Source organism: Phocoena sinus, chromosome 10, assembly GCF_008692025.1.
Source record: "Phocoena sinus isolate mPhoSin1 chromosome 10, mPhoSin1.pri, whole genome shotgun sequence".
NCBI lineage: Eukaryota > Metazoa > Chordata > Mammalia > Artiodactyla > Phocoenidae > Phocoena > Phocoena sinus.
Window position 1 is genome coordinate 47,165,962 of NC_045772.1, and position 23,394 is coordinate 47,189,355.

General features: G+C 40.4%; 1 protein-coding gene across 1 annotated transcript in view; it reads right to left on the reverse strand.

The window, feature by feature from the left end:
• Positions 1-23,394, reverse strand: part of KCNMB4 (potassium calcium-activated channel subfamily M regulatory beta subunit 4) — a 64,109-nt gene that overhangs the window by 16,772 nt on the left and 23,943 nt on the right. The window contains exon 2 of the mRNA XM_032645141.1: positions 22,089-22,216. Within this exon, the coding sequence (XP_032501032.1) occupies positions 22,089-22,216 (128 nt within the window). The remainder of the gene's footprint in view (positions 1-22,088; positions 22,217-23,394) is intronic.

Consider the following 23,394-nt stretch of genomic DNA (forward strand, 5'->3'; position numbering starts at 1 on the left):
GGGGACCTACTGCTTGTAGTTGGGATCTGAAGTGGGGTGGGAGCAATCTTATGAGACAAAACCCTTAACCTGTGGGCTTGAGCCCTATCTCCAGGTATATAGTGTCAGAATTGAGTTAAATTGTAGGACACCTACATGGTATCATGGAGAACTGCTTGGTGTGGGGAAAAACCCACACACATTTGGTTACCAGAAGTGAAGTGTTTTGTTTGAGGAATAAAGGAGACACACAAGAAGGAGACTGAACTGAGATTTTCCATTAAAGCCTCAAACCAAGTACATATCCACGTTTCCAAACTTGGAGAATTGAATTTCTCAATCCATAGAACGTAACAACACAGAACTGAAATCTTTAGAAATCTGTGGCAATTTTAAAGCTTAGAATTGAAGAAAGGCTCATAGACATTCATTGTAAAAGATAATTACACTTAATACTATCTACAAATTACTACCAGTATGTTTCCTATTGCTGCTCTAACAAATTTAACAGCTTAAAACAATGCAAATTTATTCTCTTATTGTTCTGCAGGTTAGAAGTCTGAACTCTGATACACTGTGCTAAAATGAAGGTGTTAACAAGGTTGTTCCTTATTGGAGGCTGTAGGGGAGAATCTGTTTCCTTGCCTTTTCCAGCTTCTAGAGGTTCTCTGCATTCCTTGGTTCCTGGCCCCTTCTCTGCATCATTCCAATCTCTTGCTTCCATTGTCATATCTTATGCTTCTCCTCAGATCTACTATCTCCCTCTTTAGACCCATACATTGAGGGCCTGCCCAGATAATCCAGGATAAGCCTTTCATCTCAAGATCCTTAAACACATCTGCAAAGTCCCTTTTGCCATACAAGGTAACATAAGGTAACAAGGTAAGGTACCAAAAATACATGGGGATTAGGATGTGGACATCTTTGGGAGCCATTATTTAGACAACCACACTGCCACGTGCTGCTATCCTATAATCAGTTCCTTACTAACGCAAGTTTTCTATCCCTTTCCCCAGTCAGTCATTCAGAATTAAATCATCAACAAAAGCAACTAAAAAAAAAAACCAAAAAAACCTAGAAAATAAACTCTTTTCTAATGTCCCAACTTGAGTTATAAAAAATATTTACTTTTTCATTCTTTTTTCAACTTTTGCTCTTTTATGACAAAGGCATTTACATACAAACACACATGCCTGAAGGTAATGTAAAGCAGTTCTCTTCCCTTCATCCACACCACTTTCCTACATTGTGCTTTCTCCTACTTAGAGTTCCACCACATCCCCAATACCCACTGCTCCTAACCACATCATTAACAGAACTCTGAAAATTTTAAAACAATCCTCCATTCTAATCTTCCCTAAGGAACTGTCTCCTTCTTTTCTATAAAATTTCTTTTGTCTTCGTAATACATCTTTGCTCTTTCCTTTTCAACTTTACTCCTTACCAAATGTGTCCAAAGATTCTTGATTGTTCTCTACTCCGTCTTTCACGAAACGATATGGCACTAGTAATTCTCCATATTAATTTTAACCACAAGCTTACACCACATCATAAATTTGACCTTCCTGAACTGTTTTCCCCTTTATCTTTCCTTCAAAAATCTTTTTAAAACTCTGAATTTAAAAACTGAGGTAGAATTTCTACACAGGGAAATTCAGAGGTAGTAAGTGTATAGTTTGATAGTGTCATTTTAATACTGTTGATTTCTGATCCTTTTACCTGTAGTTTATAAAAAAAAAAAGTTTTATAATTTCTATCCAACCCCTTCTACTATTCACAAATGTGCATGCTTCCATACCATTATTTCTCTCATATTTAATGATTTAATCTCATATTAAATCAGATCTTAACCAGAAATGTGGACGTTTAAGGGTGGGCCATTATGTTCCCAAAGGAAGTCTCTCAGAGCCCGTCTTCCACCTCAGCAATGCTAACTCCTGGAGAAACAGCCTCAGAAATTAGAAATGTTGGTTTATGATGCTAATGTTCAAAATGCCCTTTGGCTTTTCAGTTCCTTAGAGGAACTAATTCTTAAACATCAAAAGATGCTTGTTGTGATCTAGCATGTCTGAGAATTCAGTGATGCAAACGGAACTTCCTAACAAGCCAGGGGCTGGGAGGGACGGAAAACAACAGTACTGATTAACCAGGACATCCCAATATTCCCCTTGCTCATTAAGATAAGATAATGGGGCCCCTGAGTCGCTTTGTGAAGCCAATACCAAAGCAGAAGGAGAAGCTCTCTTTACAGAAAAGGCTGCAAACCCTGAAAAAAAATAATCACTGAGAGAAGTTATTAAGTGCCTTTTTCTCAAAATTTCCACAAACAGGGTAGAGGTTCCCCTTTGAAATTAAATAAGATGGTAGCCACAGGCTTACAGTTGAGCTGGTGTCTTCCAGGTTGTCTAAATCGTGATTCTGAGATCCCATGATTCAAACCTACTCCCATTGTTTCAGGTGAAGGAAGACCTGGGATGCACCCAGCATAGTAACTGCACACATAGAAAAGGACTCTTTTGAAAGATCACTTTAATAGCCACATTTTGTATCATTTCCCTAAGCTGAATCATGTTCTCATCCCTCCCTCCAGGCAAAGAGGACATGGAAAAGTAGCAGGAGATATAATCACAGATCACACACTTGCAACGTGGGTGTGAGAAACCGTTTCCAGGGAGAAGATGACAAACATACTGATGCACCCGAAATATGCATATGAGCAGGGATTCCATTGGGCATTTGTAAGGCTGGCAAGAGCTTCAGAATTTGGTTCTCAAGGAAATGAGGCGGGTAAGGAATCCCCCCAAATGTCAATGTATCTTCTTACCATCTGAACAATGCTAGGCATATTGTATACAGTTGGAATGTGGCATTTAAAGGGAGGTGAAGAAACATTTCCCCCATGATTTTTTATATAAAATCAAGATGACAGGAGTTCCTTAACTAGCAAAATTGAAGGAGGGGCAGAGCAATGAGGGCTCACCCACCCACCCATGGTTCGAATGCAAATGCCCCCCCACAAAGAACAGTGATCTCAGTGGGTCTGCCCAACTCAACAAAGCCTGGATTTTTTCCAGTGGTTCCCACACCTAGAAGAGCATGACACTGTGCTAAGCTCGAAATGAGAGCTCAGTAAATGTCAGTGGAATAAGAAAGGAATGAAAATCCAGCAAACACAGAGTTTCAGTTAAGCAGATCTGGGGGGGCAGGGGAAGTGGGAGTGGGAGCAGGATCCTAGACTTCATGGGCGTTCTTTCAAGGGCCACATGTATTTGTTTGGGATCGTAAATACCATAGATGCAGTTGCAGAAACAGTCATGTGTATTTGCTTGTGTTTTCACCGACTGTGCCAACTATTTTCAGATAATTTCCAAGAGAAAGCGATCGTGTTTACTATGCTTTTTGTCATTACAACATTTCTTTTCTTCCCTTCCTGCTTGGTTATTTAAAAATCGATCTCTAGCCTGTCCAACCAACCCATGTGCGTGTAACTACTGCCACTGATGGTTCCTGTTCCTTCGACTCACCTGCCCCAGCCCTGCTTGGGTGCTTTACCTCCCCAAGAAGCCTTCCAACACTGCTGTTCCTACCCATGGCACTGTTTCGGACCTAGCATGCTAGGAAATGCTGCCAGCACCTGGTAAAGCCAATACCAACGCGCCCAAGCAGGTGAGAGACATTCTAGTTTTTCCAGACCTCTGAAAAAGATCCTTAGCTCGTTCCACAACTTAATCTCAGGAAATCACTAGTAATGTCTGATTAGGTGAAGTTCAATTCCCTGTGATTAGATCCTCAATGAAGAAAAATCAGCCAGTCGCCACAATTTCTTCTCTTATCTATACCTCTCCCATCAGCACGGCTCCATTATTTTGGCAGCTCTGAAGAGAGGATCTGAAAATGTATTCTGGGTGGGGAAAAAGTGAATTGCATAGCTTTTTGATTATTATGAAAGCTCGAAGGAAACAGGGCTACTTCTATCATAATTTTGTCATTCTAGACATTTCCCAATTGTTAAAAACCCATCTCATTAAAATGTATTACTCACCAAGCAGTTATTTTTTTAATTAAATAATTAGCAGAGTATAAATATTTTGCTGCTGCATGTAGGAAGATAGAAACAGGTTAGCATTTCTATCAAGGTTAGCAATGAACCCTTCAACCTAACCCCTAAGTTATACAGTGAAGAGTACACGAATAATAGCTTTACGTTCTGTTTTGTTATAGTCTGTAATGTAGTTATTTCTCTTGGTAAAAGTACACTGAGCGAACATTGAAGTACTTCAGCCCAGTAAAATTAGCTAAATTAATTGTCAAGCTCTTTTCCTAACTGATAAATTGCTTATACGTATGTTTGGAGAAAAAAGTTTTATAGAGAAATGTGCATAACAATGAAAGTGATGACTTATGGTACAATAATAGAATTTTTTAAACTTGAGTAATTAAAAGGACCCCATCAGTCAATCATAAAGTTTCTCTTGGCTGTGCCAGTAACTTAACTTTACCCTGGTAGCACGTGATATTCAAAATTCAAAATACACATACATAGCCATCAGACTGTTGGACTAAACATGATGAAGAGTTTGAAAATCACTAAAAAAATTTTGGCACAAGTAGTCTTAGGGAAATCTGTTTTCCTCTGATGCGAGACTAATATTGATGTCCCAGAGAGGGGCCACTCCTTTAACCAGAGTCCCACAGTGATAAAGGCACAGGGCAAAGCTGCACATGACCCAAGACAGACAGGTACTGTAAGCAGGAAATAAACTCTCATTGTTATGAGCTACTGAGATTTTCAGGTTGTTATCCCAGCACAAGGTAGCCGAAGCTGACTGAATCGCACAGATATAGGGTGGGGAATCCTACAGTTTCACCAAGTGAACAGCCATGATGGTCACAACCAGTCCTCTCTTAATCTAAAGCACAAAAACAGTTTGCAGGTGCACATCTGAATATCTTAAAAGACTTCCTTGGTACTCAGTTCCCTTCCATTCAGCCATTCAACAACACTTGCAGCACCTACAGTGTGGCAGGCACCAGGGCTGTGCTGGTGTGTTGGTTCTCACGAGCCAGCTTGGTAAGCTTGCAGGCAGAACACTGTCTGCTCCTATCTGTATTCCCATCACCCGGCACAATGCCAGGCACTTGCCCCAGGTGCTCTGTAAATGTCTGTTGTTTGTTTACTGTTGAGATACATTTCAAAATGCATTTGTACAAATGAAGAGGCAATACAAGAGAAGTACTTCTGTGTGCCTGGGGAAATAAAAAGGAAATATCTTTTGAGCAAACATGAAAGAAGAAGAGGATTAGAGTCTAAGTTTCGTGGGAGAAGACATAGCACATACAAATGCACAAGTCCCTTCATCTGTCATTTCAGATTATTTTGCCACCAATGGTACAATTACAGAATGTTATAGTTGCAATCTCATTGATCAGATTTCATAGAGTCCCTGATGTTATCCGATCCCAGTATGGCCTGGAATCCTGGCTGATGTCAGCAGCAGTACAAGCAGAGTGCTTGACAGCCTGGGCTATGGAGGCAGAATGCACAGGTTTGAATCCTGCTTATGCTACATGTCAGCTGTGTGATCTGTGCAACTTGTTCAACCTCTCTGTGCTTCATTCCCTTATGTATAAAATGAGAATTATGACAATAATGCCTTGCAGGGATATTGTGCAGATTTAATGAGATTCAATGTATAAAGCACTGTTTCTGGAACAGAGTAAGCATGGTATGAAGGCATTGGCTATTATTGGGTAAGGCCAGAGGAAGATTACCAGGGAAAGAGTCAAGTCTCTGCCTATGAATCAGTCCTTTCCAGGAATTTTATCAATAATTTAGATAAGGATATTAAAGTCATTTTGATTTGCAATTAGGATAACATTTTACAATGGAAAAAATAACAAATATGATGCGTGCCAGAATCAAGATTCAAAGTAATCATGAGAATGGAACAATCAGTAAAAAAGTAACAGTATGTATTTATATAGGGATAAATTTTAAATTCTTTCATTTAAATCTAGAACATCATTCTCACAGTGAAATGTTAGAAATGGGGAGAGGGGCAGACTTTAAGAGTACCATGTATAGGGACTTCCCTGGTGGTCCAGTGGCTAAGACTCCACGCTCCCAATGCAGGGGGCCTGGGTTCGACCCTCGATCTCAGAACTAGATCCCACATGCATGCTGCAACAAGGAGTTCACATGCCAGAACTAAGAGTCCACGTGCCGCAACTAAGAAGTCCACATGCTGTAACGAAGATCTCACGTGCTGCAACTAAGACCTGGTGCAGCCAAAATAAGTAAGTAAATTTAAAAAAAAGAAGAAGAAGAAGAAGAAGAAGAGCATCACAAGCAGTGAGAACAAGTCTATTCCCAACTGCAATGGCAGCAGTGGACTGGAGGACACCTTTGGTTTGAGGGTCAAGGACCTGGGTTCAGATACTTACTCTGCTCCTCCCTAGTCATGTGACCTTAAAGGCTCTTTGTTCTTCTGTAAAATTCAGATAATATGGTCTACCTTCCTATTGAGACCATAGGGCTAACCAAGATGAAGTTTTTCTATTTTTATTGTGGTTAAAATATATATATATATATATATATATATATATATATGTGTGTGTGTGTACACACACACACACACACACACACACACACAATAAAATTTGCCATTTTAAGTATACAATTTAGTGGCGTTAATTAAATTGACAATGTTGTGCAACCAGCACCATTATGTTTCCAAAACTTTTCCATCACCCCAAATGGAAGCTATGTAACCATTAAGCAATGACTCCCCTTTCCCTCTTCCCCCAGTCCCTGATAACCTCTAATCTACCTCCATCTCTATGAATGTGCCTATTCTAGGTATTTCCTCAGATGAATTACTACCAAAAATGTTTGGAAATGGAGTAGGATGCTTCAGGAGAAATGACATCCATTGTCACCAAAGTTGTTAAAGTAGAGGATGGAAGATACTTTCAAAAAACGTGGCAGGGGGGCTTCCCTGGTGGCGCAGTGGTTGAGAGTCCGCCTGCCGATGCAGGAGACACGGGTTCGTGCCCCCCCGATCTGGGAAGATCCTGCATGCCGCGGAGCGGCTGGGCCCATGAGCCATGGCCGCTGAGCCTGCGCATCCGGAGCCTGTGCCCCGCAACGGGAGAGGCCACAACAGTGAGGGGCCCGCGAACCGCTAAAAAAAAAGTGACAGGGGATTTCCCTGGTGGTGCAGTGGTTAAGAATCCGCCTGCCAATGCAGGGGACACGGGTTCGAGCCCTGCTGGGAAGATCTCACATGCCGCGGAGCAACTAAGCCCTTGCACCACAACTACTGAGGCTGCGCTCTAGAGCTCACAAGCCACAACTACTGAGCCCACGTGCCTAGAGACCGTGCTCCACAACAAGAGAAGCCACCGCAATGAGAAGCCCGCGCACTGCAAAGAAGAGTAGCCCCCACTCGCTGCAACTAGAGAAAGCCCATGAGCAGCAACGAAGACCCAACGCAGCCAAAAATAAATAAATAAAGTAAATTTATTAAAAAAAAAAAACGTGGCAGGGATTCACTTCAGGTTGGAATAAATGACTAGGAGATGTCTCCCAGATTTGATACCCTCTACATGTGTTAGAGGCTAATTCTGGCCCCATTTTATCCAAGATGAAACTGAGGCAAGGGCTCTTCAGTAAGTAGACCAAGGTCATATACCAAGTCAGGAAGAGAGCTATGGATAGAACTCAAGTCTCCTGACGCACAGCCCTGTCCTGCATTCCACCATCTGACGGTGCTGCACTCTGTGACCTACTTGTCCTATAGCTCCTGTAGTTTTCCTCCCAAATACCCTCACAGCTTTGTTTAATAGCTACATAAACTATCCTAAGTGAAAAGTGATTTAATAACATCAAATTCTTAACTTTACTGCCACAATGATGAAAGCTGTTAGAAGGTGAATTTGCAAGCATAAAAACACTTTGAATAACCATCAGAAAACAGACTCTCAAATTTACATCCTAAGTAATGTACAGCCATTTGGGTGTCAGACTTTGAAAGAACACTGAAGTGAATTCCATACATATTCTATAGCATACTGGAGAGGGCACAGCCATCACTGCTTTTTTTTTTTTTTTTTTTTTTTTTTTTAAAGTACAGGTTTTGAGACCAACGAGAGCTTTCAATTCTGATGTAATCTCTCTTAATATGGAACCAAACACAAATGTATACAGAAAAGACTCAATTTTGGTAAGATTCCAGATTCACTGTTTTCTTTTTTAAGACTCAAGATATATCATTGGACTTAATGCCTAAAAAGAAAAACAATATATTCCTTTAAAAATCAGCTATAGAACCAGTCTCTTATTTAATGAAAGATTATAAGAAATATTTTTCAGAGTAAACAGAAAACAGAAGTAAAAAGCTCTATTAAAATTAAATTTTTATCAAATAACAAGTCTAGTATTTAGTAATTCATTCAAAGGTCAATAAAATTTCTCTGTGGAATTTATTCAAAATATCACTTCCCATATTTATATGCACATTTTCCCCCATTTGTATCCTAAGAGGCCTGCAAGTAAAGATGAGGTTTTTTTCTTTAGTAATTTGTCTTATTAAAAAATAAAAGGAAAGCTTAGAGCTTCCCTGGTGGCGCAGTGGTTGAGAGTCCGCTTGCCGATGCAGGCGACACGGGTTCGTGCCCCGGTCCGGGAAGATCCCACATGCCGCGGAGCGGCTGGGCCCATGAGCCATGGCTGCTGAGCCTGCGCGTCCGGAGCCTGTGCTCCGCAACGGGAGAGGCCACATCAGTGAGAGGCTTGCGTACCGCAAAAAAAAAAAAAGGAAAGCTTAGAAGCCAATGGAACAATTAAATTCAACCTATAAATATATTAAAAGAAATCTGGTTTTAGAGCTTCATAAGTCGAAAACAAATGCAAAGACATAGCCAAAATCAATTACAATTGACCAATCATTTTTCACTGTATTGGTTACAAATGTATTCAGAGACATGTATATAAACATGTAAGTACAATCTCACTTACATGCTTAATCTCACTTCTGTACAATCTCATGTCCATTCCCTCCTTCCCTTCTCCACTAATTCTGCCTTTGCCCAAGCTCTTTTCATCCCTTGTTTAGACTGATGTGATACTTTTCAATTTGTTTAACCTTCCTCCACTTTTGGCTTATATCCAGTCTGTCTTCCATGCAGCCACAAGACTGGTCTCCCTCAAGTACAAATGTGACTTTTTACTCCAGTGCACACTCAAAGTCTAAAACCTTAGCATGCCATAAGAGCACAGTATTATCTCATTCAACCTCTGCCGGTTCATCTATCACTTTTCCCCTAAATGCACTCTCCAGGAATACGTAGCTCCTTACATTTCTTTCAGTTGCCTATAACATTCCAAATATTAATGCCTTATTTTCCCTGAAATCCCTTTCCCTAGCCTTCATTTATCTGGGAAATTCCTACTCATTTAAAAAAAACAAAACAAAACAACAACAACAGCTCAAACTTTTCTCTATGAAGGCTTTTCTCTCTCCACTCCTTATCTCCATTCAAGTAGGTCCAGGCACTATACTGTGTGTGTGTGTGTGTATGTGTGTAATTATGGCACTTACTAAGTTACATTCCAATTGTTTATTTACATGTTGGTCTTTCATAGTAGTCAGTGAGTTCCCTGAAGACAGAAACCAAGTCTTATTATCTTTGATCACTGTTGTTTGGTATAAGACAGGTGATTAATAAATGCTTATTGAATAAATGAAAGAGTAAATGACTGAAATGGTGGTAATTTTATGGATGAAATCTAGGACACTGAAAAGGATAACATATGATAGAAGACTGATAATCTATTTGTGGTAGGAAGCTTCTGCAGCCCCTAAAACAGTATTGTTTACTTCAAGGAGAGGAGCTAGGTATTCACATAAGTGAATTTTCCAAATAATTGAAGTTTAACCTTTCAAGTTGAATAAAAACTAATACAAATATTAAAATATAATTGGTAACATCTTTCTAAAAATGCATTACACATTTCCTTGCCTTTTAAGGAGAGTATATTGAACCAAATTTAACTTTTTTGATGACTCAGTGTCATCATTATGAAACTCAGTTACTGTTGAGGTAGGAGGACTGTCTGCTCCTCCACTAAATGGCTCCAGACTGTTAACCATTTGGTTCTTTGCTAATCTTCTTTCTCTCTCAACATTAGGATTTGATCTAGTGTTTTAAGCTGTTGTAATTGTACAAGCCTTCAGAATCAGGGAATCACAAAATCATAAAACTTGAGAACTTAGAGGACTCTTAGAGATCATTTAATCTATCAATCTATCAAATTTTGTAGATATGAAAACTAAGCCCTAAGTAAGTGAGCATTCCTTTTCTGATTGATTGCTTTTAACCTTCTATCTTAATGGCTTTCAAACTGTGTTCTAAAGCTCATTCTACTCAACTTTAGCTGGGGCCATTATGTTCATCTTTCTCTAAAATGCTAAGGGCAAATTTAAGTTGAAAATATATACTATAGGACCCACATACTCTGAAGGAACTTAAAAATTAGGATATAACTGTTCAGTGTCAGAAGTACAATGTATTTATTTTATTTCACGATAGAATTCATTCTTTTTTGTAATTTTTGTGTGCTCCACCGCTTTACTCATCAATCAAATCTCTATTATTTATTCAGCCTCCAATCAGTGAATAACAGGGCTATTCATTGATTAGTTTTTCTACCCCAGTTGTTAGAAATTTACAGAGCAAGGAAAGAAAAGCACATACATTTACTAAGTACTCATTCTTATGCAGATATGATCCTTTCCAAAACAAAACAAACAAAACCCTTAAGACAGATAACATTGTCCTCATTGTATAGATGAGGTAACCAAGAGCAAGAAGTTCCACAATTTCCCCTAGGTCACATAGTTAGTAAGTGGTAGATGTAAACACAGATGCCTACTGCCACACAGTTGCTGCATTAAGGAATTCATAATCTATAAAAGGAGAAAGATACATATTCAACCAACTCTATAACAGTGTGAAAAAAAGCAACCCTAGCCCTGTAGGAGCTCAGAAGAGGAAGTGACTGATTATACCTGAAAAGGTGAGAGGTTACACAGTGGCCTTTGAGGCAAATCTTATTAACAGTAATAAAAATAGGCAGACGCCTGAGTGGAGGAGGTGCTGCTGTCGCCCCCATCCCCGCCTCCACCCCAGAGCCCGGAGCCCAGAGCCCACCACTCTGCATGGAGCCCACCCGTGTCTCTGGTGCGCGTCCCTGTCCCTCCCTCCTCAGCCACCAGGGACGCAGCGGGTTAAGCGAGACACTCTGTTGGCATCAGGCAAGCAGGATCACAACAACTCATTTTTTCCAGAGAAATAATCCATTCATCAAGGGGAAATTGAATCGGAAAGACATCTTGCCAGCTATGTGGTTTGGAACAGATTAAGGGAGACATGGAAGGGATCTCCACTGACATCAGAAGCTGTGATATCAGGACCTCTTGCTCATCTTCAGGTAAGAGTTCAACCTACAGATGCTTTACAAGTCTTACTATTAAAATTACTCCTAGACAGACCTTCAAGATGACAGAGGAGTAATATGTGGAGATCACCTTCCTCCCCACAAATACATCAGAAATACATCTACATGTGCAACAACTCCTACAGAACACCTACTGAATGCTGGCAGAACACCTCAGACTTCCCAAAAGGCAAGAAATTCCTCACGTACCTGGCCGTGTGGCTGACAGGGTCTTGCTGCTCTGGCCTGATGTCAGGCATGAGTCTCCGAGGTGGGAGAGCCGAGTTTAGGACACTGGTCCACCAGAGACCTCCCGGCCCCACATAATATCAATCAGTAAGAGCTCTCCCAGAGATCTCCATCTCAATGCTAAGACCCAGATCCACTCAAAGACCAGCAAGCACCAGTGCTGGACACCCTGTGCTAAAAAACTAGCAAGACAGAAACACAACCCCACCCATTAGCAGAGAGGCTGCCAAAAATCATAATAAGTTCACAGACACCCCAAAACACACCACCGGACATGGTCCTGCCCAACAGAAAGACAAGAGCCAGCCTCATCCACCAGAACACAGGCACCAGTCCCCTCCACCAGGAAGCCTACACAACCCACTGAACCAACCGTACCCACTGAGGGCAGACACCAAAGACAACGGGAACTACGAACGTGCAGCCTGAGAAAAGGAGACCCCAAACACAGTAAGTTAAGCAAAATGAAAAGACAGAAAAATACATAGCAGGTGAAGGAGCAAGGTAAAAACTCACCAGGCCAAACAAATGAAGAGGAAATAGGCAGTCTACCTGAAAAAGAATTCAGAGTAATGATAGTAAAGATGATCCAAAATCTTGGAAATAGAATGGAGAAAATACAAGAAATGTTTAACAAGGACCTAGAAGAACTAAAGAGCAAACAAACAATCATGAACAACACAACAGATGAAATTAAAAATTCTCTAGAAGGAATCAATAGCAGAATAATTGAGGCAGAAGAACAGATAAGTGACCTGGAAGATAAAATAGTGGAAATAACTACTGCAGAGCAGAATAAAGAAAAAGAATGAAAGGAATTGAGGACAGTCTCAAGAGACCTCTGGGACAACATTAAATGCACCAACATTTGAATTATAGGGGTCCCAGAAGAAGAAGAGAAAAAGAAAGGGACAGGGAAAATATCTGAAGAGATTATAGTGGAAAACTTCCCTAACATGGGAAAGTCCAGGAAGCACAGACAGTCCTATACAGGATAAATCCAAGGAGAAATGCGTCGAGACACATATTACTCAAACTATCAAAAATTAAATACAAAGAAAAAATATTGAAAGCAGCAAGGGAAAAGCAACAAATAACATACAAGGTAATCCCCATAAGGTTAACAGCTGATCTTTCAGCAGAAACTCTACAAGCCAGAAGGGAGTGGCAGGACATATTTAAAGTGATGAAAGGGAAAAACCTACAACCAAGATTACTCTACCCAGCAAGGATCTCATTCAGATCTGATGGAGAAATTAAAACCTTTACAGACAAGCAAAAGCTAAGAGAATTCAGCACAAGCAAACCAGCTTTACAACAAATGCTAAAGGAACTTCTCTAGGCAGGAAACACAAGAGAAGGAAAAGACCTACAATAACAAACCCAAAACAATTAAGAAAATGGTAATAGGAACATACAACTCAATAATTACCTTAAATGTAAATGGATTAAATGCTCCCACCAAAAGACATAGACTGGCTGAATGGACACAAAAACAAGACCCATATATATGCTGTCTACAAGAGACCCACTTCAGACCTAGGGACACATACAGACTGAAAGTGAGGGGATGGAAAAGATATTCCATGCAAATGGAAATCAAAAGAAAGCTGGAGCAGCAATTCTCATATCAGACAAAATAGACTTTAAAATAAAGACTATTACAAGAAACAAAGAAGGACACTACATAATGATCAAGGGATCAATCCAAGAAGAAGATATAACAATTGTAAATAATTATGCACCCAACATATGAGCACCTCAATACATAAGGCAAATGCTAACAGCCATAAAAGGGGAAATTGACAGTAACACAACCATAGTAGGGGACTTTAACACCCCACTTTCATCAATGGATAGATCAACCAAAATGAAAGTAAATAAGGAAACACAAGCTTTAAATGACACATTAAACAAGATGGATTTAATTGATATTTATAGGACATTCCATCCCAAAACAACAGAATACACTTTCTTCTCAAGTGCTCATGAAACATTCTCCAGGATAGATCATATCTTCTGTCACAAATCAAGCCATGGTAAATTTAAGAAAATTGAAATCATATCAAGTATCTTTTCCGACCACAACACTATGAGACTAGATATCAATTACAGGAAAAAAAACTGTAAAAAATACAAATACATGTAGGCTAACCAATATGCCACTAAATAACCAAGAGGTCAGTGAAGAAATCAAAGAGGAAATCAAAAAATACCTGGAAACAAATGACAATGAAAACACGATGACCCAAAACCTATGGGATGCAGCAAAAGCAGCTCTAAGAGGGAAGTTTATAGCAATACAATCCTACCTCAAGAAACAAGAAACATCTCAAATAAACAGCCTAACCTTACACCTAAAGCAATTAGAGAAAGAAGAACAAAAAAACCCTCAAAGTTAGCAGAAGGAAAGAAATCATAAAGATCAGAAATAAATGAAAAAGAAATGAAGGAAACGACAGCAAACATCAATAAAACTAAAAGCTGGTTCTTTGAGAAGATAAACAAAATTGATAAACCATTAGCCAGACTCATCAAGAAAAAAAGGGAGAAGACTCAAATCAATAGAATTAGAAATGAAAAAGGAGAAGTAACAACTGACACAGCAGAAATACAAAGGGTCATGAGCGATTACTACTAGCAACTATATGCCAATAAAATGGACAACCTGGAAGAAATGGACAAATTCTTAGAAATGCACAACCTTCCAAGACTGAACCAGGAAGAAATAGAAAATATAAACAGACCAATCACAAGCACTGAAATTTAAACTGTGATTAAAAATCTTCCAACAAACAAAAGCCCAGGACCAGATGGCTTCACAGGAGAATTCTATCAAACATTTAGAGAGGAACTAACACCTATCCTTCTCAAACTCTTCCAAAATATGGCAGAGGGAGGAACACTCCCAAACTCATTCTATGAGGCTACCATCGCCCTGATACCAAAACCAGACAAAGATGTCACAAAGAAAGAAAACTATAGGCTAATATCACTGATGAACATAGATGCAGAAATCCTCAACAAAATACTAGCAAACAGAATCCAACAGCACATTAAAAGGATCATACACCATGATCAAGTGGGGTTTATCCCAGGAATGCAAGGAGTTTTCAATATACGCAAATCAATCAATGTGAAACACATTAACAAATTGAAGGATAAAAACTATATGATCATCTCAATAGATGCAGAAAAAGCTTTTGACAAAATTCAACACCCATTTATGATAAAAACTCTCCAGAAAGTAGGCATAGAGGGAACTTACCTCAACATAATAAAGGCCATATATGACAAACCCACAGCCAACATCATTCTCAATGGTGAAAAACTGAAACCATTTCCACTAAGATCAGGAACAAGACAAAGTTGTCCACATTCACCCCTATTATTCAACATAGTTTTGGAAGTTTTAGCCACAGCAATCAGAGAAGAAAAAGAAATAAAAGGAATACAAATTGGAAAAGAAGAAGTAAAACTGTCACTGTTTGCAGATGACATGATACTATACATAGAGAATCCTAAAGATGCCACCAGAAAACTACTAGAGCTAATCAATGAATTTGGTAAAGTAGCAGGTACAAAATTAATGCACAGAAATCATGCATATACACTAATGATGAAAAATCTGAAAGAGAAATTAAGGAAACACTCCCATTTACCACTGAAACAAAAAGAATAAAATACCTAGGAATAAACCTACCTAAGGAGACAAAAGACCTGCATGCAGAAAACTATAAGACACTGATGAAAGAAATTAAAGATGATACAAACAGATGGAGAGATATACCATGTTCTTCGAATGGAATAATAAACATTGTGAAAATGACTCTACTACCTAAAGCAATCTACAGATTCAGTGCAATCCCTATCAAACTACCAATGGCATTTTTCACAGAACTAGAACAAAAAAGTTCACAATTTGTATGGAAACACAAAAGACCCCGAATAGCCAAAGCAATCTTGAGAAAGAAAAATGGAGCTGGAGGAATCAGGGTCCCTGACTTCAGACTATACTACAAAGCTACAGGAATCCAGACAGTATGGTACTGGCAGAAAAACAGAAATACAGATTAATGGAACAGGATAGAAAGCCCAGAGATAAACCCATGCACATATGGTCGCCCTATCTTTAATAAAGGAGGCAAGAATATACAATGGAGAAAAGACAGCCTCTTCAATAAGTGGTGCTGGGAAAACGGGACAGCTAGGTGGAAAAGAATGAAATTAGAACACTCCCTAACACCATACACAAAAATAAACTCAAAATGGATTAAAGTCCTAAGTGTAAGGCCAGACATTATAACACTCTTAGAGGAAAACATAGGCAGAACACTCTATGACATAAATCACAGCAAGATCCTTTTTGGCCCATCTCCTAGAGAAATGGAAATAAAAATAAACAAATGGGACCCAATGAAACTTAAAAGCTTTTGCACAGCAAAGGAAAACATAAGGCGAAAAGATAACCCTCAGAATGGGAGGAAATATTTGCAAATGAAGCAACTGACAAAGGATTAATCTCCAAAATATACAAGCCGCTCAAGCAGCTCAATATCAAGAAAACAAACAACCCAATCCAAAAATGGGTAGAACACCTAAATAGACATTTCTCCAAAGAAGATATATAGATCGCCAACAAACACATGAAAGGATGCTCAGCATCACTAATCTTTAGAGAACTGCAAATCAAAACTACAATGAGGTATCACCTCACACTGGTCAGAATGGCCATCATCAAAAAATCTACAAACAGGGCTTCCCTGGTGGCGCAGTGGTTGAGAGTCCGCCTGCCGATGCAGGGGACACGGGTTCGTGCCCCAGTCCGGGAAGATTCCACATGCCGCAGAGCGGCTGGGCCCGTGAGCCAAGGCTGCTGAGCCTGCGCGTCCAGAGCCTGTGCTCTGCAACGGGAGAGGCCACAACAGTGAGAGGCCTGCGTACCGCCAAAAAAAAAAAAAATCTACAAACAATAAATGCTGTAGAGGGTGTGGAGAAAAGGGAACCCTCCTACACTGTTGGTGGGAATGTAAATTGATACAGCCACTATGGAGAACAGTATGGAGGTTCCTTAAAAATCTAAAAACAGAACTACCATATGACCCATCAGTCCCACTACTGAGCATATACCCTGAGAAAACCATAACTCAAAAAGATTCATGTACCACAATGTTCATTGCAGCACTATTTACAATAGCCAGGACATGGAAGCAACCTAAGTGTCCATTGACAGACGAATGGATAAAGAAGATGTGGCACATATATACAATGGAATATTACTCGGCCATAAAAAGAAATGAAACTGAGTTATTTGTAGTGAGGTGGATGGACCTAGAGTCTGTCATACAGAGTGAAGTAAGTCAGAAAGAGAAAAACAAATACCGTATGCTAACACATATATATGGAATTAAGAAAAAAAAAGAAAATACGGTCTGATGAACCTAGGGGTAGGACAGAAATAACGATGCAGACGTAGAGAATGGACTTGAGGACAGGGGAGGGGGAAGGGTAAGCTGGGACGAAGTGAGAGAGTGGCATGGACATATATATACTACCAAATGTAAAATAGATAGCTAGTGGGAAGCAGCTGCATAGCACAGGGAGATCAGATTGGTGCTCTGTGACCACCTAAAGGGGTGGGATAGGGAGGGTGGGAGGGAGATGCAAGACGGAGGGGTATGGGGATATATGTATAGCTGATTCACTTTGTTATACAGCAGAAACTAACACAACAATGTACAGCAATTATACTCCAATAAAGATGTTTAAAAAAAAGAGTAATAAAAATAATAATAGCAAAAACTTTTATAGGAATTAGTACAGGTAGGCACATGTCATCTCATTGATAACCTCACAATAACCTTATTATTTCTCCCTCTACAAAGGGAATGGAGGCACAGGTAGGTCAGAGTAACATACCCAAGGAATGAGTAACCATTTTCCAGGGACACACCCTCTTCAAGGGGAAGCTGGTGAAGGCAAAGATGAGGGAGGAGAATTGTATGGACAGACTAAGACTACAGAGATACTTTCTAGCAATGGAATGGGGCTTTCAAAACAAACTTGGTAAGGGGGCATCACACAGGTTTTGCTGAGAAAGGATAAGCCAAGAAAAGGCTAAGAAGAGAAAAGAATGGTATAGGGAGGGTAAGTGTGACCTTACCTAAAGTGTGACCTTAGCAAAAAGTGTAAAATAAAAATCTACACATTGTATGGAGATTGTGAGCCTCGAGGTTGAAGGAGACGAGCCCAAAGGTTGTAGAGGAAGATCATGAACGGAGGCAGCCCGGGACAGCTTCCACTGAGCCCTGGGCATGACGTCACGCCAGCAGCACCTCCTTGGTGCTCCTTGGTGCAGAAGGAGGGAGCGACTGCATGGGGACTGTCCTGCCATGGCAGGCATGGCTGCTGGTGGCTGCTCTGGCCACCGCAGATTCTATTCCTGAGTATACCTCACCTAAATAAGGCTTCAACAATGGAAAGCTAAGACTTCAATCATCTTTGCCTTAGATTTTTAAAATAACACCCTTTTCTTGAAAATGGAAACTTCTTGGTACCTCTTCTCCCTAATTTCCCGAATTTGAGTGAAATCTAAAGGTTACTTTAAATATAAAGTTCATCTGATCAAGAGCATCTGGGAGTCTCTACAGTAAGTCTATTTTTATTTCGTATTTAGCAGTAGTAAAAAGTGTACTAAGAGTAGATGGCACCAAGGAGCTGCCATTTTTCACACCTACAACCAGCATTCTTGTTTCCTCTTGCAAATGTCACAGTAAAAGAGCCAAAACTCCAAAGTTCTGTTTTCCCAAAGTCACTTAAAAATTATGTCTTGAGTGCTTCTGAGTTGTGACAGACCACCCCCACTTCTATCTACACACCGACAGTCTGAAAATGGGACTGCCAGATGATGGATAAGGAATGGGTATCCGTTCTGAACGAGGAATGGGGGGCTTAAGTGTACTGCTACTAAAGTTAATACAATTGATGCATCACTCAGGGTGAGCTCTTTTCAGAGAGTTCTCACTATTCCAGGGAATGGTCCTGCTTGGTTGGGCTCTGAAGGTAGTCAGAGTTCACGCCCTAACAGGAGGCCAAATGGGGTTGCCAGCCTTTAGAAAACTCGGTGCCTGAGTGGGGAGTGAGGGGAAGTTAAGAAATGACCAGCAGCTGGGCAGGGCAGGACAGCCCATGGGAGGGGGCACCTGTCTGCTTCCACCTGCAAGCTAAGGTCATGGATGCTCAGAAACCAGCTTCTGGTCCAGCGCTTGGAAGCTTAAAGGCTCACCTGGTTCAGACAGTGGTGGGTTCAGTATCAAACTCTCTTGACTGGTGGTGCCTATTTCCTGTTGCTGTGCTCCCACCTCACAGAAAAACATATCCCCACTTGACCTTTTTATTTCATCTTATCTTGTTTTCTTCAGGGCGTGTTCCCTTTTTGCCTTATTTACTATCTGTGGTCAATGTTTCCTTCTTCCTCAGCAGCTTTAGTCCATACCTGTCTCATTTCTCTGTATCCATTCCTCTCAGTTACTCATCTCCTCCCCCAAATTCTTTTTCCAGTCATGGCAAACTTCTAGAAAAAGGAGTCTGCACTTCGTAAAGCCTTCACAGTCTCACCTCAGGCTAATACAAAATGATTTCAAACCCTGTGCTTTAAGACAGTACCTAAACCATGTTCACAAAGATCACTCACACGCTCCTAATTGCCACAGCTGATGACTTCCCAGTAGTCTGTCTTGATTATCCCTTTCCCCTTAAAACACTCCCCCTTCCAAGTCTTTTCACTTTCCTCTCCACATCTGGCCACTCTTTCTCCTGGTCGTATATTAGAATCCCTGGAATCAATTTTTTAATCAATTTAAAGGAATGCTAATGCCTAGGTCCAACCACCCAAAATTCTAATTTAATTGGTCTGTGATGCGTTTTTTTAAAAGCTCTCCTGGTATAGTTACGATAGTGAGGGTTGCAAACCTCTGAGAAAGAGCTCTATACACAACATGGGAGATACACCTTATAGCTGGCACTTTTGGTTGTTCCACAAATTCTGCCCCCTTCTGTACAACCTTCCTCCACATGATTTAGGAGACACTGCCTTATCCCCATCTCAGAGGTAGATTCTAATTGCTCTTTCTTGCGATTGGTTTAGGTGTAGGCAAGGACACCTGAGGGGAGGCTGGCTGTGGGAAGTTGGGAAAATGTTTCCTAATCTTAAGAAAAATATACCAGGAGAGATAGGTTTCTTTCTGCCTTTGGACACTGCTGTGCCTGGCTGTGACATCTGGAACCACAGCAAGCACACTGTATCCACGAGGGGAGCCACTGGGAGGTAAAACTGAGATCTAGAAAGGAGCGGCATTCTTGATGAGGCCGTCAAGTCATTGTATCAAACTACCCTACTATTGGTCCACCTGTGCATTTTTGGCTGTGTGAAGTAATAAATTTCCTAACTGTTTATGCTATTTTGAGTCAGTTTTCTGTTGACCTGAAGCAGATGGTATCCTAACTGATATGCAAATAAACCAAACTTGAAGATCAAGGAAAGCAGTCCAGAGAAGGTGATAATCAGAGGAGAGTCTTCAGCAAGGCAGTCAAGAAGCAGGAGAAACAAATAAATAGGCATGGATATAAAAGCATAAGATATTCATAGAACTTCCTATAGTTCAGAATGGCTACTGCAAATAATACGAGTATGGAGATGAAGCTGGAGAGGAGGGAGTCTGGGGCAAGAACTTGAGGAGGCCTGTATGCTGTGAACTAGATTAAATATGGCCACAAAACCGTTGCCACTTCTTCTATCAAGAAGCAGAGTCTGGGCTTCCCTGGTGGCACAGTGGTTGAGAGTCCACCTGCCAATGCAGGGGACACGGGTTCGTGCCCCAGTCCGGGAAGATCCCACGTGCCACGGAGCGGCTGGGCCCTTGAGCCATGGCCACTGAGCCTGCGCGTCTGGAGCCTGTGCTCCGCAACGGGAGAGGCCGCAGTAGTGAGAGGCCCGTGTACCGCAAAGTCTATTTCAATACCCCATGAATCTGGCTGGCTTCATGACTTGCTTCGACCAACAGAACGTGTCAAAAGGGATGTGACGTGAGTTCCAGAGCCAAGGCCTGGCTCTCTTTAAACGCTGTCCTGAGGCTGCCATATTGGAAGGCAGGCAATCTAGCCTGCTGGCAGATGAGAGGCCAGGTGGAGAACGGTGATGCCTGAGCTGCCAGCACCAAGTGCTGGGCATGTGAGGGAGGGTCCATGCCCTCGTGGACCACGCAGCTAGTCCAGCCATCATGTGAAGAACCAGCAGATGAACTTCCCAGCCAACCCACAGGATCTAAGAAATAATAAATCACCGTCGCAGTAGGCCACTAGATTTGGGGTGGCTTGTTACACAACAACAGACACATACATAGGCCATGCCAAGATGTTTGGACTTTACTCTGAAAACTATGAGGAGTAACCTGATCAGACTCACGTTTTAGAAAGATCGCCTTGGCAGCAACGTGGAGAATGTCCTGGAGGGGGGTGCAGGGCAGAGGTAGAAGGACTGGTTAGAAGACTATTGTGTTAATAGGGCTGAGAAATAATATGAATCTGAACTAAAACAGTGGCAGAGGGAAGGCAGAGAAAAGTTAATATAGGGGTAAAATCAGCAGGATGGTGAATACAGGTTATAGAGCGTAAAGGAGAAAATGAGTTAAGAATTACTCAAAGTTTCTGGACTCTGCAAACGAGGGGACGATAGTGCCATTCACTAAGAGAGGGAACTATGGGAGGAAGAGAAAGTCTGACCTAACTTTGGAACTCCCAAGTGGAGATGTACAGCAAGGAGTTGAGAATACTCAATACGCAATAAATGTTTGATGAGCAAATTACTATGGTTAATCTGGTTGGGAACTGAAGAATTCATTGCTATATGGCATAACTTGAGTTCTCTCCAAGACAAGTAAAGTTATAATGGTGTGAACTCATTTTATGGGTACTTGGTCAGAACAGAAAGGAAAAAGAAAGATAAGATTTGATGTAGCCCAAAATGCTGATAAATCTGCACATTGTTCGGTTTGTGTGCATTAATCTATAATTCTCAGGGAACATTCCTAGTATACAATGTTCTTACCTAAAGGCACTTTCTTAGTGTACGCAGAGGGAAAACTCTATGATACAGGTTCTCTCTTTTTTTTGGCTGGCAGATTCTTTACATGCCACCCAACCTGTAGAATAAGAAAGGGCTTCCCTAGCTACATGCTAGAAAGAGTTGAGACTATCTCCACGTTGTATATTTTGCCAAATGAGCCCACTCTATGATTTACTAATATAATAAACTACAGAGGCTACAAACAACTTTAATATGCACATGTAAATATTGGCTTACCTTTGAAATTGATTAAAATAGCAAGTAAATGGCTGGGAACCAATCTCATCTTTCCAGTACTGTTGCCAATTCATGACACTTTCCAAGTTCTTCTGATTTTCTCTCTTACAGGGAGGGATATAGGAGCACTAACAAAACAGAACACAGAAAGTAAACCTATTATTCTATAGAATATTGAAATGTAGTCCTTTTTAATAGACAGATGGCATTATGCTGATGGTAAATCTAATTCTGACCTACTTAATTGTTAATTTAACCAAATTGAAATTCCGAAACTATATTTCAAGTTTTGAATTTGGCGCAATTACAGAAAGTATTCCGAAAACAAAAGTACAGCCAAAAATAACTTTCAGTCATTACAGTATAAAGATACTTTATAAACAATTAGTTACAATTTATTAGTGAATTTAAAGCATAATATACTCTGTCTTTGAGGGCCTGCCAATCAACAAAGGGAGGTAACACAAAACTTAATTTTTATCCCCAATCTCTAATAGACCTTGATATTTTCTTCTTCCACTTTTAACTAACAAATCAAGCACATAGCTCTCCACAGACACTGCTCTCAACTGCTGAAACTCCGGTTTTCTTTTCTTACATTTTCTTGGACAACAAAATCAACAGAAAATTTCCTCTCAAGTATAGGATCAATGCATTTTGCTAACTGATGCCCTTTTTCTAGCCATGCCTCTGACAAAGTAGTTCTCTCGGAAGGGACTTTATTACTCTAAGCAATATAGACTCAGCAGAATTAGAAAACTGCTCTTAACCTTAGGTGTTAAAATTAACCCTTAGCATTCTAATCCATTTTCTCCATTTCAGTCTTTCATCATGATGATGATCAAGATGAAGATGATGTCAGTTTACAGTTGTTGAGTGTTTACTATGCAAGACACTGTAATAAGTGCTTAAGAGGGCTGACTTCCTGTACTTCCTACAACAATCCTCTACTGATGCCCAACCTACAGATGAGGAAACTGAGATTTCTGTTAGCTCTACAGCTAGAACTAGAGTCTGGTGATTCATCACATTTTACTCTCAGATGTTTTTACAAAGGTGTTCATTATTAAGAAGCAGGAAAAAATCCATTAGCTCTAGAGTATAATTCGAGTTGCATTATTTTAGAGCATATAATTTGTCAATGCCTTATCACTATTTTCTAGTAAAATACAAACTTTTTAGTACGATGTATAAAGCTCTCCATGAGGTCCCTGCCCTGTCCTCGTCCTCACTTGAGCCCGGGATGCAGACGTACAGAAGCACTTGCTCCCAAGTCTGCCACTTGGAATCACACAGTATCATACTT